Raw genomic sequence first — 19,797 nt, 5'->3', positions numbered from 1 at the left:
ACTTGGAATTTGAAATATGAACAAATAAATTAGGAAGTCTACTAGAAGTCTAGAACATACAAAAATACAGAAGCATTCTCCTAAAAGGATAATCAAGAAAACTGATAAAAATTCATGACCATTCACGCAAATCACCATATTCTTGAATTTCCATGATTATTCCTCAATATTTCGTGAGTTGTCTCAAACTTTATGTCTTCCTCCAAAATATTTCTACATTTTCCTTTCTTTATCTTCTAATAAATTCATGGGAAAATATCATATGAAACCAACATTCGATAGAAACCGGTGAAAACCACACGAAAATGATGTTTTGAAGTTTCAAAAAAGATCTAAAAAAGCATTGGATGTTAAGAGAGTGATGTTCTATTGCCTTGCGAAATTTCAAGTTCAACCACATTACGAGATATGAGCTATGAAAAGAACAAAATCAACACAGAATAGTGCCGAACTGAAACGTCACTATTCATTGCGGAATTTATCTTTTTCATAGCTCGCATCTCGTAATGTGTTTTATCTTGAAATTTGACATGACAATAGAACATCATCCTCTTAACATCCGATAATTCTTTTAAGAATTTTTTGAAACTTTCAAACATGCTTTCCATGAAGTTTTCTTTGAACGTTGGTTTTCGTATGATATTCTCCCTTCTAAATTCATTTTGTAGGGATTCCAATTTTTTTATGTTCTTCTAGAATACCTCAACTTTTGAGAATCAGCATGTGATTGGATGATTAGGAGGTTACCCCCGACCCACCAGGAATAAAACCCCATATTTGAAAACCTTTATGTCTCATTAAGACAGAATAGTGTTTTAGCGAGAGTGACGTTCCCATCGACAACGAGACGCATATGGTGACTTTTCATCTGAAGCTCCGTAATTCTGAACTTTAGTAGGCGTTGCATGAGTGTGTGTGTCTACATTGTACTCCTAAACAAAAAGACGCTTTCCCTCATTTTTAATGTTTCCAGAAATCACCTTACACCATATGATGGAACTCCTAACATAAACCTGACTTTCTTGGGCAATAGAGTACTATTTTCCTTGGTACGTTACATGCTGACTGTTGGGAAATTAGCACACAATTACACTTGTGGTTAACTAAAACTGCAGCGGAAACAAGTAATCTCAGCACCACATCATGTACTAACTCAAGGATCGTTCCTTAGCACGGAAGGAAACATATGCAGCAGCATATATGGAGGCAGAAAATGTTACTCAGCAGGCAAGACACTCCTCAGCCTAGTGTCTTGTGGTAGGAGTAAGTTTCTGGACATCACCAAGCATCAACAAAGAGACACCAGATTTTTACGTGGAAAACCCCTCAACTTGAGGGGAAAAACCACGGGCCGAAGCCACCCAAATCCTCTTCCACTATTATCAAATGTGGGATACAACAAGTTCTTCTCTAGACAGCACTAGAGGATCTCATACATCAAGATTTCTGAATCTTGGATGAACAATACAAGATTTGGGGCTCAAGAACTAGGGATTGGAACAATCTCACCAAAGATGGTGGAACCGAAGCTTGAAGGAGACAAGGTAGTGGATCTGGACCATCACAACCTTGGGGAGGAGCTCCGTTTTCTTCTTCCTTCAATCTTCCTCTTCTTCCCTTACTCTCTTGGTTTTCTCTCTTCTTCTCTCTTGGAGGATGAACTGATTTTTGTCACACTTGGTGGTGGCTGCCGGATGAAGGGTAAAGCATCCCCATCCACTCATGTGCAAAGTCCAAAATGACCCTAAGTCATAACCCTAATGGGTAGTGGGTTTCTGCACCACTTTGGGCTGCCTAAAAGGCCTCAAATGGTCATCTCCTCACAGCCCGCATGAGGAGGATATCCCAACAAATCTCCCCCTCCGACTCATGAGGGGGGCACCGCCATGCCCGCTACCTTGCAACATACTTGTAGCTTCTCATTTGGCAATATCTTGGTCATCATGTCCGCATCGTCGGTATGGATCTTCTCAAGTTTCAGCAACTTGGAACTCACAACATCTCAAATCCAATGGTACCTCACATCAACGTGCTTGGTTCAAGAGTGATAGCTTGAATTCTTGGCAAGATGAATAGCACTCTGACTGTCACAAAACAGAACATACTTCTCTTGCTTCATGCCGAGCTCTTGCAAGAAGTTCTTCATCCACAAAACCTCCTTGCCAGCATCAACTGCTGCAATATACTCAGCTTCTGTAGTTGATGTAGAGACACATTTCTGCAATCTTGATTGCCATGACACTACTCCCCCGCATAAGTCATCAGGTATCCGGATGTGGACTTCCTATGATCCTTGTCACCTGCATAATCTGCATCTGTATAGCCCTGCAATATAGGATCACCATTTCCAAAGCATAGACAAGATGTAGAAGTACCCTTGAGATACCTGAGAACCCACTTCACTGCTTCCCAGTGAGCTTTACCTGGATTTTTCATGAACCGGCTAAAAACTCCAACTGCATAGGCAATGTCAGGCCTAGTGCATACCATGGCATACATCAAACTGCCCACAGCAGATTGGTAAGGTACTTTCCTCATTTCTTCTTTCTCCTTCTTGCTTGTAGGACATTGTTTAGAATTCAGTTTGTGATGGCCTGCAAGCGGAGAGATAACAGATTTTGCATCTTTCATATTGAACCTTTCAAGTACCTTCTCAATGTATCTTTCCTGTGAGAGCCAAAGCAGCTTCTTTGATCTATCACGGGAGATCTTCATGCCAAGTATTTGCTTAGCTGGTCCTAAATCCTTCATGGCAAATGATTTACTCAATGCCTTCTTGAGGAGAGCAATCCTCTTTCTGCCATTTCCAACAATCAGCATATCATCAACATACAACAAGAGAATAATGAAGTCACCCTCGGCGTACCTCTTCATAAAGACACAATGATCAGGTTGTGCTTTATGGTAACCAAGCCCAGTCATAAAAGACTCAAACTTCTTGTACCACTGCCGAGGAGCTTGCTTCAAGCCATACAAGCTCTTCTTCAATTTGCAAACTAAGTGCTCCTTGCCTGCAACCATGAATCCCTCTGGCTGCTCCATGTATATCTCCTCCTCTAGGTCACCATGTAAGAATGATGTCTTCACATCAAGTTGTTCAATTTCCAAGTCCATGGTGGCAGCCATGCCAAGCACAACTCGGATCAAAGACATCTTGACCACTTGAGAGAATATCTCACCATAATCAATGCCCTTTTTCTGACTGAATCCTTTCACAACCAATCTGGCCTTGTACCTTGGATGTGAGGTGTTTTCTTCAGTCTTCACTCTGTACACCCACTTGTTCTTGAGTGCTTTCTTGACCTTTGGCAGTTTCACCAACTCAAAGGTATCATTCTCATACAGGGAATTCATCTCATCCTGCATGGCTTCTGACCATTCTTCCTAGTTCTCATCAGACATTGCCTCCTCATAGCATGAGCGCTCACCTGCATCTGTCATCAACACATATTGATGTGGTGGATATTTAGAAGAAGGAATGTGACCTCTTTCACTTCTTCTTTGCTGCTGCACTGGTGGTGAATCAGGTGGATTTTCGTTGGTATCATCATTACCAGCTTCATCATCATCATCACTTGATGGTTGCTCGCCACTTTGACTTGTACTGCCTTGATCAGTTGCATCTCCACTGTCTTCAGTGTCATCATCTCCCCCATGATTGTCATGCACGAGAGGAGGACGGATTGGATCCATATCAACCTGAGGTGTGTTGGTCATTGGCTTCTCTGGTTTCCCAATATCTTTTATTGTTTCATCTTCAATGAACACCACATCTCGGCTTCTCACAATCTTCCTATTTACTGGATCCCACAACATGTAGAAAAACTCTTCACTTGGTTGGCTGAGGTAGATGCACTGATTTGTCTTGCTATCAAGCTTGGATCTCTCGTCCCTTGGAACATGTACAAATGCCCTGCAACCAAAGACCTTCAAGTTCTTGTATGATACCTCCTTTCCTGACCAAACTCTCTGAGGAATATCACCTGCAAGAGGAACTGAAGGAGATAGGTTAACAACAACATAGCATTCATCAATGCTTCAGCCCAAAATGAATTAGGTAAATGAGCATGAGAGAGCATAGCTGTGACCCTCTCTGTGAGTGTCCTGTTCATTCTCTCTACAAGACCATTGAGCTGGGGTGTCTTTGGTGGACTCTTCTCAAGCCTGATACCAAATTTTCTGCAATACCTTTCAAAAGGACCTCTGTATTCACCACCATTGTCTGATCTCACGCACTTCAATTTCCTGCCAGTTTCTCTTTCAACTTTGGCATGGAACTCCTTGAAGGCTTCAAGCGTCTGAAATTTGTGTTTCAGCACATACACAAAAACCTTTCTGGAATGGTCATCAATAAAAGTCACAAAGTATAATGCTCCACCATGAGATTTTTCAGTCATGGAGCAAACATCAGTGTGCACAATATCAAGAACATTTTCTGCACGATGTGGAGGGAGTGTACGAAATGCAGCCCTACGTTGTTTTCCAGCAAAACAATGTGCACAGGGTTTCAAGGATATACCTTTCAACTCAGGGAGGTACTCCATGCGAGCAAGAGCATGCATGCTCTTCTCACTCATATGCCCAAGCCTCTTGTGCCACAATTCAACCGAAGTGTCTTTTTCAGCAATGTTCAACACCTCATTGCACAACTTGGTTTTAGTCACATAGAGATTACCTTGCTTACTTCCTCGAGCCACAATCAAAGATCCTTTGGTGAGCTTCCATTTTCCTTCACCAAAATAACTAGGATGTTTGATATCATCAAGCTTGCCCACTGAAAACAAATTCAGCCTTATGTCGGGAACATGCCTCACATCATCGAGCACCAATCTGCAACCTGTGTTTGTTTCAATGCATATAGAGCCCTTGCCAACAATTGCTGACGAACCACTATTTCCCATCCTCACTTGGCCAGTAACACCACTAGTGTAAGATGTGAAATACTCCTTGTGTGATGTGATGTGGAAGGACGCACATGAATCCACAACCCAACTCATGGCCTCATCACGAACAGCACTATAGCAATCTTCATCTTCAATGACTAGATAGTCCTCATCTGTTGCAGTCATGGCTGAACTGGTCTCAGCCTTTTGCTCGGTTTTCTTGGTGAGTTTTCCCTCTGCAAGCTCTCTTTTGTACTTCCTGCACTCGCTCTTTATGTGTCCCGGATTGCCACAATGAAAGCAAGTAATATTTTTTCTCTGTTTTGACTTTGATCTCCCCTTGGATTTATTTTTGCCTTGTTGAAATCTTGTATTGCTATGTCCACGGTTTTCATTCTTCCCATGGGTTTCGGCCACATACGTATCAGAAGAAGAGGCATCACCCTTTTCCTTCTTTCTGGCTTCTTCATTCAGCATACTGTTCTTCACCACCTCCAAAGTCAGCTTCCCATCCGGAGCTGAATTGCTAAGTGACACAACAAGCGTGTTCCAACTATCAGGCATGGAACTCAGCAGCAACAATGCTTGCACCTCATCCTCAAAGTTGATCTTCATGGTTGAAAGTTGATTTATATGGCATTGGAAGACATTCAAGTGCTCAATCACACTTGTGCCATCTCGGTACTCAAGCTTTGCAAGTCTTTTTATCACCGAGGCCTTGTTCATTGATGTCTTCCTCTCATACATAGACTCCAACTTCTGCCACATCTCATAAGCATTTGTGTCATTTGCAACATGGTGGAAAATATTGTGGTTGATATACAACCGAATCATACCTACTGCCTTTCTGTGCAACACTCTCCATTCTACTTCCGTGACACCTGTGGGTATCTTGTCTTTCACAATTGGCTCATACAAATCCTTGCAATAAAGGATGTCTTCCATCATGGGCTTCCATAACGAGTAATTGGAAGAATCAAGTTTTATCATGCCACTGTAGTAGCGCTTTCTTCCAAAGCCATTGTGAGCAGCACTTCCAGCAACAATCAAGCAACTGGGATTTGCAACCTTCTAAGCAACCAAGGCTCTGATGCCACTCTGTTGGGAAATTAGCACACAATTGTACTTGTGGTTAACTGAAACTGTAGCGGAAACAAGTAATCTTAGCACCACATCATGTACTAACTCAAGGATCGTTGCTTAGCACGGAAGGAAACATATGCAGCAGCATATATGGAGGCAGAAAATGTTACTCAGCAGGCAAGACACTCCTCAACCTAGTGTCTTGTGGTAGGAGTAAGTTTTTGGACAGCACCAAGCATCAACAAAGAGACACCAGATTTTTATGTGGAAAACCCCTCAACTTGAGGGAAAAAACCACGGGCCGAAGCCACCCAAATCCTCTTCCACTATTATCAAATGTGGGATACAACAAGTTCTTCTCTAGACAGCACTAGAGGATCTCATACATCAAGATTTCTGAATCTTGGATGAACACAACAAGATTTGGGACTCAAGAACTAGGGATTGGAACAATCTCACCGAAGATGGTGGAACCGAAGCTTGAAGGAGACAAGGTAGTGGATCTGGACCATCACAACCTTGGGGAGGAGCTCCCTTTTCTTCTTCCTTCAATCTTCCTCTTCTTCCCTTGCTCTCTTGGTTTTCTCTCTTCTTCTCTCTTGGAGGATGAACTGATTTTCGTCACACTTGGTGGTGGCTGCTGGATGAAGGGTAAAGCATCCCCATCCACTGATGTGCAAAGTCCAAAATGACCCTAGGTCATAACCCTAATGGGTAGTGGGCTTCTGCACCACTTTGGGCTGCCTAAAAGGCCTCAAATGGTCATCTGCTCACAGCCCACATGAGGAGGATATCCCAACACTGACCATGACCGTCTTGCCGGCTGTTGGCCGGCCGGCCGGCCGCGACCGCGTTTCGGTTGCCTTGGTGCAATGTTCCGTCTACAAGACTTGATAAATTAACAGGAAAAATGTGATGTGCTCTATTGGAGGGATTCTTCGTTTCGAAAGCGCCCGTTGAATAATTGCACGTGGTGGCTTTTGCTTTGGCAAGCTGCAAGTTTTGGCCGAGCGCCGGCCGCCGGCCGCCGGGTGAGTTTTTCTGAAACACCTCATCTTGTCCATGAGATCAGCGAAGAAAGTGAAAATGTCCTATTGCCTTTTTGAAGTCTGCTTTGTAGTGTCTTCATGTCTTATTTTCTTATTTGATTGAATCGGAGTTTTTAAGCGTTCTTGCACATGTCTTGATCAAGTGAAGCTGGATTTGACAAGCTGCAACTTTCGGCGGAGCAACTGTTTGTTTCATTCCCCGTTTGTGATGGCTGATGATACCAAGTTCCTCCTTTTGTTTCTCCTCTTGAGAAGCTCATCATTGTGTTTTGGTTCTGAGCTTGATATCCAGTGCCTGAGGTCTATAAAACAGTCAGTGATTGATTTCGATGGTGTACTCAATTCCTCTTGGGATTTTGACAGATCTAGCTATGATGGGTACATATGCCGATTTACTGGTGTGGAATGCTGGCATCCCGACGAGAACAAAGTTCTCTCTCTGCGACTCGGCAATCTAGGACTACAGGCCCATTTTCTGAAGGTCTTCAAGATTGCACAAGCATGAGTGGTCTGGACCTGTCGAATAACAAATTTTCAGGACCGATTCCCTATGACATCGCAAAGCACATGCCATATCTGACGTATCTGGCTCTCTCGAACAATAGATTTTCAGGTGAAATCCCACAAAGTATCACAAATTTAGCATACCTGAATGTATTGAAACTTCAACATAACCAACTCAGCGGTCAAATTCCAGAGCGGTTCAGCATGCTCAGTCGGTTAACCACGTTCAGTGTCGCAGATAACTTCTTGTCGGGGCCTATTCCTACTTTTGCACATGTCTTCTCACCTTTATACTTTGCTGGTAACCAGGACCTTTGTGGTGCACCATTGGACGAGTGCCCCAGGAGTCAAAGATGGACGCTGCGCAGGATCAACGGCGAGTCCAGTATCGGAGCAGCTGTCGGGTTCGTCCTAGGGTTCGTGGTGGCCTTCTACTTCCACTTGTACTGCTGTGAGAGGCTCCTTCCTTATGTCTTCCGCACATGATCCACCTGTTCTGGAACTTTTGTCTGTCACGAACAACCATGGGCCAAATTAGCACTTTGAACTACAAGTTTAGGTTGGTTTCTATTTCTGCATGAACAACTTACTTAGCTTTTGTTCACCAGATATTTAACTTAGCAAGTGTGGCTGCTTTGGTTGTAATGTGTATTTCAACTCTTCTAGAACTTTGTTGTTCCCCGCCTGCTCCCTGCTTATGATCTATATATGCCAGCCATCAACTGTATCTTTAGGGAAAAAAACTCTTCTAGAATGATTATTTCAACCTTCAGCATAACCAACTTATAGAACGATTTACTAGCCGTTTCTGCGATTCGATAAGCTAGATCGGTTAACTACATTCAGTATTGCGGGCAACATGTTATCAGGGACTATTCCTGTTTTGCTACAGAAGTTTCGCCTATGAACTTTGTTGGTAACTGGGGGCTTTGTTGCGGTACACCATCGCGTAAATGCCACACGATCAACGATCATTACAGTATTGGATCCTACACTCCTTGGTCTGCTCCAAGAGGCTCCCTGCCTTCGTTGTTCGCATATGTGTTTTTTCTCTGGAAAAGATGATTCACTTGTTCTGAACAGTAACCTCAGTTTATTTCAATTCCGGAACATATTGAAGTAACAAATATGTATACCTAGCCAGTCGCAAGTGCCAGCGCTTTGGTTTGCCTGTAGTGCATATTTCAATTATGAAAAGATGCATACCGATCATCTTTCCATTGACACTGAGAACCTTGCATATGCACGAGAAATCTGGACCATGGGTATTCTTGTTGGTATACAGCTACTGGTCTAGCAAGTACTAGCAGGCAACAGTTTATGTTTTAGTAACTGTAGACTTCCTCCTCTACCAAACTCTGAAGGTTTTTGCCACTTAGTTTAGTCCAATTATGCTTCAATTCTGAGTAGCAATTAAAAATGCTCAATCTCTTGACATTCCTTCCAGAGATATACTGTCCGGTTTGGCATGGCTTTTGTTCAATGCACCTACAGGTTATGTATGCAAGGTCACATTCAATATTTTTTAGCAATCCCAATTTCCATCAGTGTACAACCCTGAATTTTGCATTCAGTCAAACTATTCACTCAACTCCACTCTCAAATCACATTACAATCTGAAACTCAAATTCAGTCACACCATTCACTGTATTTTACTCTTGATTCACATCAATTACATCTCAAGATGGCATTTTCCTTCTTTTCTGCCGTCGCTTCTCTCCTGGTTCCAACTGAAACATCCAGTGAGACAAGTAGTGCAAGGCAAGACAAGTAGTCGGGAACATCCAGTGACAGTACCGAGATGATTTGCCCCACTTTACTTGGGCATTAGATGATTTGCCCCAGTTTACATGGGATTAGATCATTTGCCCCACTTTTCATTTTTCTTTTGATGATTTGCCCTTTTCAATTACTGAAATCATTTTCGAATTTCTATCCCTTTTTTCCCCATGCGAAAAGACACAGTTGCCCCTGTGGCTAATTTACAATTTGGTACTGTACAGATCTTTTCTCTTTACAAGGCCACGTCCAACCGAAGCAACTAATTAACAGGGAACAAATCGTATCTACTTTCTTTACATGGCTCTACCCAACGGAACCAGCTACTCACAAATCATAGATTGATTCTGTTGCTTGTGACGTCAGGTTCATGGTTCATGGCTAGTGGAGAGGCGGATCCACCGCCGGCCACGAAGCCATCAACTCCAATGACCCCCGGACAGCGAAGCTTCACACAGATGGCCGCTGAGACGATTCCACCTACTGCCGAACAGGGAGGCGACTCTTGCATCCATGGATCACCACGATCTACTCCAGATTGGTCAGTATATGATTTCCCCTCCCTCCCACCCCACCCCAAACACACACAGTGCCACAAGCAGGGTTAGAACCTCTTGGCATGCGTCCTCGCTAGGCAGCCCCTAACGCTGCTACACTTGTAGTAACCCCTGCAACTGCAAGACAATGATGGACATATGATTATCAGGATTCAGGAGTATAAACTTCTGAAATTATCCAAATCTTTAAACCATGTGGATGAATACCTCTAGGAGGATCTTAGTTCTACTGGAAAATGAAAAGTTAAACCATTTCTTACTTGTTTCCTAACATAACAGAATGGAAGTCAGGATGTCAGCGACCTTTTTTTACTGATTGCAGACTTTGATAGACTTCCTTATCCTTAGCTTCCTGCGTTGCATACATGTAGCATACTTTTAATAGTTGGTAACTAATTAGATGATGCCCTTATGTCCCCTTCATAACTAAAAAACTTTATTTATTTTCCAAGTAGGTCTCGGCGGGTGGCTAGTAATGATTCATATGTATCAACTATGGTAGGAAGTGTTGATTGGTCCCAGATTGAGATAGCACCAATGAATGATGACGAAATTGATGTTCCTATAACAGAAGAGAACATGTGCTCGGTGCTTGGCATCAATGACGAACCTGAGCATCGGAAAATTGTATCTGAAGCAGCCATGAAAGCCTCCATTGCAGATGTTGATGCATGTGTGGCTGATATTGATGAGGATTTACTTGTTGATGCGGCTCTTCCTGTGCCTGACCATATGCCTGAAGAGGATCACTTTTGGTATGATAAGGAACATCCTGTGATACAGGAAGGATCTTTGTTTCGTTCAATGAACGAGTTTAGGATGCTCATCAGAACATTTGCTATTAGAGGCAAGTTTGACATCAAGATCAAGGATAGTGACACTACTAGATTTTTGGGTCACTGTAAAGGAAATGCATGTCCTTGGAGAATAACTGCTAGGACAATAGAAGATGGAAAAATAGTCAGGGTACAAACTTATCTAACATGAATAGTTTTTTATGTTGAAAATATCTTTTATAAATTACTTGCAACTGATGGTTTGTATTGTGTTTTCTGCAGGTTAACAAGATAGTAAAGCCTCATAAGTGTTCATCAACCGCTGCAGTGACAACAAGCATGGCAGACCAAGCATGGGTGGCAGAAAAGGCAATGGGGTATATTCAAACTGAACCAAACATTGGTGCCAGCGAGCTCCGAATAAAGCTACAAGCACAAATGTACTATTGGGTATCATACTGTTAACAAGGGAAAAGAAAGGGCCAAGAATAGTTTATATGGGACCTGGGGAAAAAGCTTTCAGTCGTTATTGAACTTCAAAGCTAAGATTGATAAAAGATCTCCCGGTAGCATTGTCGAGGTTGATGTCAAGAGGGAAAGAGGTGAAGTGCATTTCCGCAGATTTTTTATGGCACTTAAGCCGTGCATTGATGGCTTCTTGGCTGGTTGTAGACCATATGTCAGTGTAGACTCCACATTTTTGACTGGAAAGTGGAATGGTCAATTAGCAGCATGTACAGCACTAGATGGACAAAATTGGATGTTTCCTTTAGCATTTGGTTTCTTTGCTACGGAGACCGAGGATAACTGGATTTGGTTTATGCAACAACTGCATAGGGCAATAGGACATCTTCAAACTCTAGCTATTTGTACTGATGCATGCAAAGGGTTAGAGAATGCAGTTAAAATTGTGTTTCCTCAAGCTGAGCAAAGGGAATGCTTTAGGCATCTAATGGCAAACTTCAAAAAAAAGTTTCATGGAGATGTTTTTGGTCGCATGTGGCCAGCAGCCAAGGCTTATCGTCTGGAAACATTTAACTATCATATGGCCAAGATATTTGAAGCTGAACCTGCAGTGAGTGTCTACTTGTGTACCTATCATAACTTAAAGTGGATGAGATGCGACTTCAACACAAAAATAAAATGTGATTACATTCACAATAATCTAGCCGAGTGCTTCAATAGCTGGATCAAAGGAACAAAAGAGCTGCCCATGGATGAGCTAGCCGATGCAATAAGAGAGAAAATTATGATACTTGTTTATAGAAGGAGAAGGATTGGGGAAATGCTTCAGGGAGAGATATTGCCTGCCATCATTCAACAAATAAATAATAGAACTAGGCAACTTGACCATTTGGTTGTTGGAAGATCAACGGGAGAAAGTTGTGAGGTGAAGGACACTAGCAAAAATAATCTTAGGCATGTTGTGAAGATAGGCAGCCGTGAGTGCACTTGCCTAGAATGGCAACACACTGGAAAGCCCTGTGAGCATGCACTTGCATTCCTTATAGAGACGGCAGATGTAAATTTTCATCCATATGTACATGAGTACTACTCCGTGAGTAGGTTCCGGGCTGCCTATGCTGGAGAGATTGAACCAATCACAGACAAGTCTCAATGGCCTCATGTTAATATAGATTTCGAAATGGTGCCACCGGTTTTAAAGAGATCTGTTGGGAGACGGAGGAAGCAGAGAATCAAAAGTTGCCTTGAAGAAGGTGGTGGTGGTGGCAGCAAACGGAAGAAAAAAGATGATAATGGCAAAACAAATAGCCAAGAAGGAGGTGAGAAAGAGAAGGAAAAAGAAAAGAAGAGATTTGGCAGTAAAAATAGGTGCAAAGATTGTGGGATATTGGGGCACATGAAAGCAACTTGCAAACAAAATGAAGCTAAAAAGAGGTAACCCATGCACTAGTATCTCGTCTATATTAGTATCAAATTAGAAATATTATACCATTGGTAACATCCGGTGTGATTGAACTTTCTAGTGACGTGTCTGCGCATGAGCTCGCTCCAGTTGTTGTTGCGACACCTACACGCACAACAACAATAACACTGCCTCCCAGCCTTCATAACAGCCCTGGGCCTATCACAAGGAGGTAACTATTATATCTGTCATATGAACATTTGATTCATGCAAAAGAAAAATCTTACTTTTATAACATTGGTGTGTAAACATGCAGGAGGCTTGCTATGGCCATAGCTGGAGACGATGCATCACAACCATGTGGGACAACTATTGATTCTGTAGCATCACCTACTTCTCACTTCCCTTCACGCTCTACAACATGCAAGAAAAAGTTGACCCCAAAGAGGAAGAAGCTCTAATCTTAGTGCATTGAATTGCTATTTTAAATTCTGAGATGTGTTGAAATTTGTCAATTTCAGACAAATTTCAAAGATATTTTTTGCTTCATGTAAACTCGGATCATTTCATTTGAACCGAGCAACCTTTTTGTGGCATCAGTTTGTGATTTCGGGGTGATCTATTCTCTCAATTCCATGTGCTAAGTGAACATATGTTGTCGGTCTATTTTGTTTTATCTATGAAGCTGTTATATGCTGCCAATTTCCAACAAAGTGCATATGCCAGGATGCACAGCATATATATAGATCTCTCACCTGTGACTAAAGGAGATCCAACAATAGATGAAGCATATGTTTTCAGTGTGATACAATTAAAGTCTAAAGCATCTGGAGGAGATAACTGAACGAAGTATTTTATACAAAGTACCCAGCTCCATGATTGAAGTAGTACCAGCTGCTAGGGTAATTAGTACTATCAACACTGTCGTCCAACCATGGCTATTACCGGCAACGCAATGAGCTCAGACACAAAAAAAATTGTAAATCCATGAATCACTAGAAGAACTTAGTTTTTACCAGCAACGAGTGCACCTTCTGCAGCTCCGAGTTGCAGCGGGAGCCCCGGGTACCCGCCGGTCCGCCGAGCTGCAGCGGGATTCACCGCGGTGGACCGCCGAGCTGCAACGGGAGCCGCCTCCCAGGGCCGAGGAGCTGCAGCGGGAGCCGCCGCTCCGGGCCGACGACCTGCAGTGGGAGCTGCCGCGCCGGGCCGCCGAGCTGCCGAGCTGCAGCGGGAGCCGCCTCGCCGGGCCGAGGAGCTGCTGCTGGAGCCACCGTGCACCGGGCCGACGATCTGCAGCGGGAGCTGCTGCGCGGGGCCGCTGCTGCCAAGATGGGGGTCAAGGTGCCGTCGTCGGCTTCCTCCATTAGCTTCCTGTGGTATGATTATTGGGGAATGAAGAACAGAGGAAAGGCGTTGAACTAGAGAATAGTGGGGTCCCGAGAATAGTGAACTCGTCGATGGAACTAGGACCAGTCCAAAAGCAGAGAAGATTATAGAAGAATTGTAAATTAGCTACAGGGGCAATTGTGTCTTTTCGCATGGGAAAAAAGGGATAGAAATTCAAAACTGATTTCAGTAATTAAAAAGGGCAAATCATCAAAAGAAAAATGAAAAGTGGGGCAAATGATCTAATCCCATGTAAACTGGGGCAAATCATCTAATGCCCGAGTAAAGTGGGGCAAATTGTCCAATCTCCCCAGTACCGAGCAATGCAATTCAATCAACTGAGCAGACGGCGGCGTTGGCTTCGTGGCGTCGACACCTCGGCGGCGTCGTTAACGCTTGCTCTGGGCCGTCGCGGGGCAGCGGCCGGCTCGTCGACTCCACGGCTAGGCGCGTCGCGGCCCGACGGAGACAGCCGCGTGGGCTACATGGCCTCGACAGCTCGGCCACATCGACGAATCTTGCTCCTCGGATCCGGGGTGCGGCTAGGCGTATCGCGCCCTGACGGCGGAGCAGCGGCTGCTCTTCCCCGGCGGCGGAGTGAGCCCTACAGCGAGGCGAGAGCGAGCGACCGAATAGTTTTTTTTTCTCTGAGGGGAAGCGGCCGAATAGCTTCTTTTTTTTATAGAATTTGCGGCCGACATTGGGCCGCATGGGCTGGCTTATTTTCGTGTCCACGCGAGAGAGAAAGATGGCGCTGGTTTCCGTTCGCGGCGCGCGTCGTTAGTACCATACTGGAAGTTTAATTGAAGCGTGACCGGTTTATTAAGCAGACTTCGCCTACTGCAGTGCCAACACAGGGATCATGCACGGTTGTCAGCTGCGAAAGATGCCAAAGAGAATAAATAAAAGAGGCCACGGAGCCCAACCCGTGACCCAGCACCGATAAATGCGCACGGACCAAAATAATGCAGCAAAAAGATCCCCTATGAGGGCACAACCGTAAAAAAATAGCGCAATTGCATCCCCTGGGTTGGCACGTGCTATACATTAGCACTGGGCTTTTTTGTTCAAAATCTGTTTTTTTTATATACTAATCCATTCGCTGGTTTATTTTTGAGTCATTAGTGAAAAAGTCATGTATGTTTTTTTACATGAACAGGAGACCAAAGCCCCCTCCTCCCTGCTTTACATTATCATTAATGAAACCAGGTACCGTATCCAAGTTTACAGTAGTTCATGCTTCGAAAACCCAACTCCACAAACGAAAAACCAAGTTCTGGAAGTTATAGGGCTAGTTAGTGTAAGAAAATAATCGAAAATTCTAAAACAGAACAACTCAATGCTAAACTACTACATCTGAATGTGCCTTAAAAAAAGTGATTCCGAAACTTCAGCATCAAAATCTAAAGAAAGAAAGTTGCAGCAACTGTGTCCATGTGGCACCACAATCTCTTGGACCTTATTTTATGATTCTGTACAAATTGGTGCTATATCATTCACACATGTTATTTCCCTTTTTGTTTGACCTGTACCAAGTGTGACTCTGAACAATAGAAGAAGCACTCCCAAATCACTGGAATTTACGATCCTATACACATTGCTGGATTCTATAAGACCCCTAAGCACAAAGGAGATTAAAAAAAGACCAAGTGTATTCCTGATATTGCAAGTACATTGTTTACTATCAGTGTGACGCACGCCTCTTTTTGTCAGAGCCTTGTATACAACTTTATCTGTCATATCATATCTTTAGTGATCATTCATGAATCTGCAGCTTTGGTCCTATCAAGAGATAGAGGCAAAGCCAAATGTCTTATTGGTCCCAATTCCAATTTACGATCAAATTAAACATGTCTGCAAGTAATGTTACCTCTTGCTTGCTCAAGATCTATTGTATGTACTGTGCTGGATTTAATAGATAGTATTAGTTACTGGTGTGGTATGAGCTTCATGAAACAACTAACATAAGGAACATGAAGTGCGCAATAGATTAAACTTCTTGGAAGCAGATACAAAAGAAATTCTCTTGCTGCTGTTCTTGCACTATATGGGGCTGTTTGATTGGTGCCTGTGAAAATTTACCAGTGATGCATTTATGGATAAAGGTGGTGAACTGGTGACTGATACATAAACTAATATTTGTGAGTAATGTAACCTGCTCGTGGCTGTAGAGTTTTGTGCGACACTCTGAAACTCTGAAGGTTTGGACCTGGTTAAAATGCACCACATGCATTCATCTTTAAAACTGCAAACCGATGCTTATCCTTCGCCAATTTCACACGAAATGAGTTGGAAAGTACTCCTGAATTACTTACTTCAACTCCTGCACGCCCGCCTCGTCGGACGACCCCACGACGCTGTTCAGCTGCCACGCCGTCCAGCCCAGTCCGTTGTCCAGGATCTCGCCGACGGTGCAGCCGGCTACGCGGATCTCTATGGCGTTTCCCAGGTAGTCCGCCGGGATGCCGCGCATGCGCCCCCGGCACCCGACGGTCACGGCGCATAACGTCTCCTGCACCGGCGGGAGGCGCCGGGCGCGGGATACTGCCCGCCAGAGGTGCGCGAGCAGGGCCTGGAGCGAGGAGATGGCGGCGCCGGCGGCCATCTCGTCGTTCGCCCTCGCCTTGAGCTTCTTGACGCTCGCCGCGGAGAAGGAGAAGAAGCCTTCTCGCACCGGCGGGAGCTCGAACCGCTGGACGACGTCCTGCAGCTTGCTGAACGGAAAGGGTATCGGCACGGGGCTCGTGTCGACGAACCACCTTCGGTGCACCCGCGCCGGCGTGGAGACCATCTCACCATGCGTTTGTCGCCTCGGTTGATCGCCGACCATGCGTTGAACAACTCCCAGAAGGAGGTGCCATCACCGACAGAGTGATTCATCGACATGCCGATAAAGATGTCGTCGGCGAGCTCGGTGACCTGCGCCCACAGCACGGGGAGCGACACGATGGCCGCGTCCGCGCCACGGAGCCCGTTCAACGGGAAAAATCCCCAGACCACCGGCGACGGGGTGTACACCGAGCCGACGATGTCTGCGACGGCCACGCCGGGCGCCGCCGCGTGGACGAGCTCGGCGCCTTCCCCGGTGCAGCGCAGCGGGACGATGATTGTCCTGTCGCCGTGCTCCTCGACGGCGAGCCGGCCGGCGAGGTGGTAGTACCGTCCCAGGGCGCGCGCAAGGGAGGACGCGAGTGTGTCGACGAGGCAGCTCATCTCACCTCCGGCGGTAGGCTTGGACAGGAGTACCCCCCTCTGGATATACTCCATGCCGATGCAGCAGAGGTCCCACGGCGTGAGGTGGATGTCCTCCGACGGCTGCACCGGCATGGCACCGTGCGACGGCCGGACCATGCGCCGGGACACGATCCGGACGGTGTCAGCCGAGCTCGCTTCCATATTTCTTTGCCGAACCGCGCTCGCTTCCATATGTTCGATGCTAATGCTTCCACTCATTTTATCTAGACTAGACATTCTTTGTTTTTAGGTTGCTCATCACCACATTTGCCATGCGGTTGCTGGCTTGGATTGGAGGTGGTTGTATATTGGCTGTTGATCTGTTACATTTTACAGAAAAATGAAAGTCACGATTTGGTTGATTTTGTTTAACTTAAAAAAATGGACATGCACATTGTGATGTTATTTGCCTCTTATATTATACTCCCTTCGTTTCTAAATATTTGTCTTTCTAGACATTTCAACAAATGACTATATACGAAGCAAAATGAGTGAATCTACACTCTAAAATATGTCTATATACATCTGTATGTGGTTGTTCATTTGAAATCTCTAAAAAGACAAATACTTATTTAGGAACGGAGGGAGTATATATTACAACAGGCCAGATGGCAGCACATGCACATTGTGGTGTTCAAGCACCAACAAATACTGCTACTGAGATGGCCCCGGATAAATCGAATGCAGACCACACTGCTTGGCCTTGCAGCGTCGCATGTTCTGAGCTCATGGCCTCGTCCCTTGCCAGCTGCATACTTTTTTTAGAAGGGGGGCTAGCTTCATTCTTCTCTTTTTCCCTCACATGAAAATCCGTAATGCTAGGAGCTCCGCTTCATCAGTTCATCACAGCCTAAACACCGCAGCTAGCTGCAAACTACCTGATGCAAAACTCTTTGAACTTTCAGCGAAAGGAATAAACGACCATGATTAGTACCAAGTACTAGTAGTTAGAAGGATGAATTACGTCAGGAGCAAGGGGATCACCTTGATGACATGGCAGCAAAAGAAGACGATGCTTGAGTGCAGGAATGATGTATCGTGCTGAAACTCTTAATATCACTGAGCTTAACGTGCTGAAATTCTCAACAGTATTTTCATGTGGGAGATTTTTTTTTTTAAAAAGGAGGATGACCCCAGGCCTCTGCATCTGGGCGATGGATACGGCCACTTTATTAATTATTCTCGCAAGACCTTACAAAGCCATACAACAGCAAGACTAAAGCCACTGTCTAAGCAACAACTGTCGCTACACCTATCCAATTGATGAAGGGGCGCAGATAGTCTGAGCTTAATACCAAACAGACATTGCAGCCAAACCTAAACATCTAAGACCTGAGGTCCCAACCAGGACGCCTGCCGGGTATGGGGCACCTACCAGTCCGGCGCACTCCTCAACCAGGACGCCCGCCGGGTATGATGCCGCCGCAGCCACCTGCCACCAATCCATCTTCAGAGCTGTACTGTTGCATGTACCGTGCCAGGTCTCTCTGCCATCGACGCCACCACGACACCCGACATCGTCGTCCTCCTGCGCGAGTCCATCCTCCCACAGCGAACTCCGAATCTGCACTGCGTCACGCCGTCAAGATCCGCCGCCATCAGTGTGTAGGATGAAGCACCGCTCCACCAAAGAATCCATCCTCTGGTCCCTCGATCATGTGTGTACCTCTAAGAATGACGCCCCCAAGGGAGGAACGACACCAGAGCGCCGCCGTCATCCGATCATCCGATCTAGGGTTTTCCCCGAAGGTAGTAGAGAGTGGCCTTGAACTTCTCCACGGCGATGCCTTCAAGAAGGGAACGACGCAGATAGCGCTGCCACCGCCGGCCTTAGCAGAAGCCGAAGGCAAGTTTTCACCTAGATCAGTTCGAAGGGATCCAACTCTCGTGCACGGGCCGCCGTCACCACCAGCACCACCAGGCAGACCCTGGAGTACCACCAGATCAGCGAGCCGCCGGCACCACCGCATCCAGATCGCCGGCCATGCCGGGCCGCCGCCATCCCCTGCGCCGTCCGGGTCAGAGACGGAGCCGCCGACCGCGCACAGGGACCACCGCCGCCTGCACACACCGGAGCGCCGCTGAGAGCCCAGCGCCCGCCACCGCTTGCCGAAGCCATCCGCCGCCCGAGCACTGGCGCCACCGTGGAGCCATCAGATCGGGGAGGAAGATGTCGCGCGCCGCCACCCTCGCGAACCCCGCCGCACGCCCGAGCGCCGGCGCCACCGCGACGCCATCAGATTGGGAGGAGGAGCCCACGCCTCGTCGCCCCGCGCAGATCACGCCGCCGCCAGCGCTGCAGCGCCACCAAGCAGGGGAGCCCCGCCCAGATCCGCCGGCGGCCGACCTGCCGCCGAGCCGAGCGCCGCCGCGAGGGCCGGCCGTCCCGCGCCGCCCAGAAGCCTCGCGAGGGGGGAGGGAGCCCCGCCGCCGCCGACGCACGCGCAGGCTTTGCCCGGCGACGTCCCCTGGCGGCGGCGAGGGAGAGGGAAGGCGATAAAGGGGAGCGCCGGCGGCGAACTAGGGTTCCGCCCGGGCCGCTCGCGGGAGCGGCTGCATGGAAGAATAAGTATGTTTTCTTATACATTGGTTTCTCTTTTTTTAACCGAAACCGTAGAACAATTGTTCTACGGTATATTTTCATTATATAACAAATGGACAACTACAAAGCTAAAA

At 46.0% G+C, this 19,797-nt stretch overlaps 1 protein-coding gene and 2 pseudogenes across 1 annotated transcript; 2 read left to right on the top strand and 1 right to left on the bottom strand.

Annotated features, from left to right (window-relative positions):
* LOC109760255 (uncharacterized acetyltransferase At3g50280-like) overlaps window positions 1-17,283 on the bottom strand; it is a 210,825-nt pseudogene extending 193,542 nt beyond the window's left edge.
* LOC109769259 (probably inactive leucine-rich repeat receptor-like protein kinase At5g48380) lies at window positions 7,224-8,005 on the top strand (annotated as a pseudogene).
* LOC120975977 (uncharacterized) lies at window positions 11,131-13,017 on the top strand. Its single transcript, XM_073510956.1, has 2 exons — window positions 11,131-12,730; window positions 12,815-13,017. Exon 1 carries the CDS (start codon window positions 11,260-11,262, stop codon window positions 12,532-12,534), a length of 1,275 nt encoding a protein of 424 aa, XP_073367057.1. The 5' UTR covers window positions 11,131-11,259; the 3' UTR covers window positions 12,535-12,730; window positions 12,815-13,017.
* Window positions 17,284-19,797: the final 2,514 nt, after the last annotated feature.

The sequence above is a fragment of the Aegilops tauschii genome, chromosome 3 (assembly GCF_002575655.3).
Source record: "Aegilops tauschii subsp. strangulata cultivar AL8/78 chromosome 3, Aet v6.0, whole genome shotgun sequence".
Lineage (NCBI taxonomy): Eukaryota > Viridiplantae > Streptophyta > Magnoliopsida > Poales > Poaceae > Aegilops > Aegilops tauschii.
This window is presented reverse-complemented; position numbering and strand designations above follow the sequence as displayed.

Excerpts from the sequence above, each read along its gene's own strand:
- LOC120975977 (XM_073510956.1), top strand. The coding sequence starts at position 11,260 with ATGGCACTTAAGCCGTGCATTGATGGCTTCTTGGCTGGTTGTAGACCA.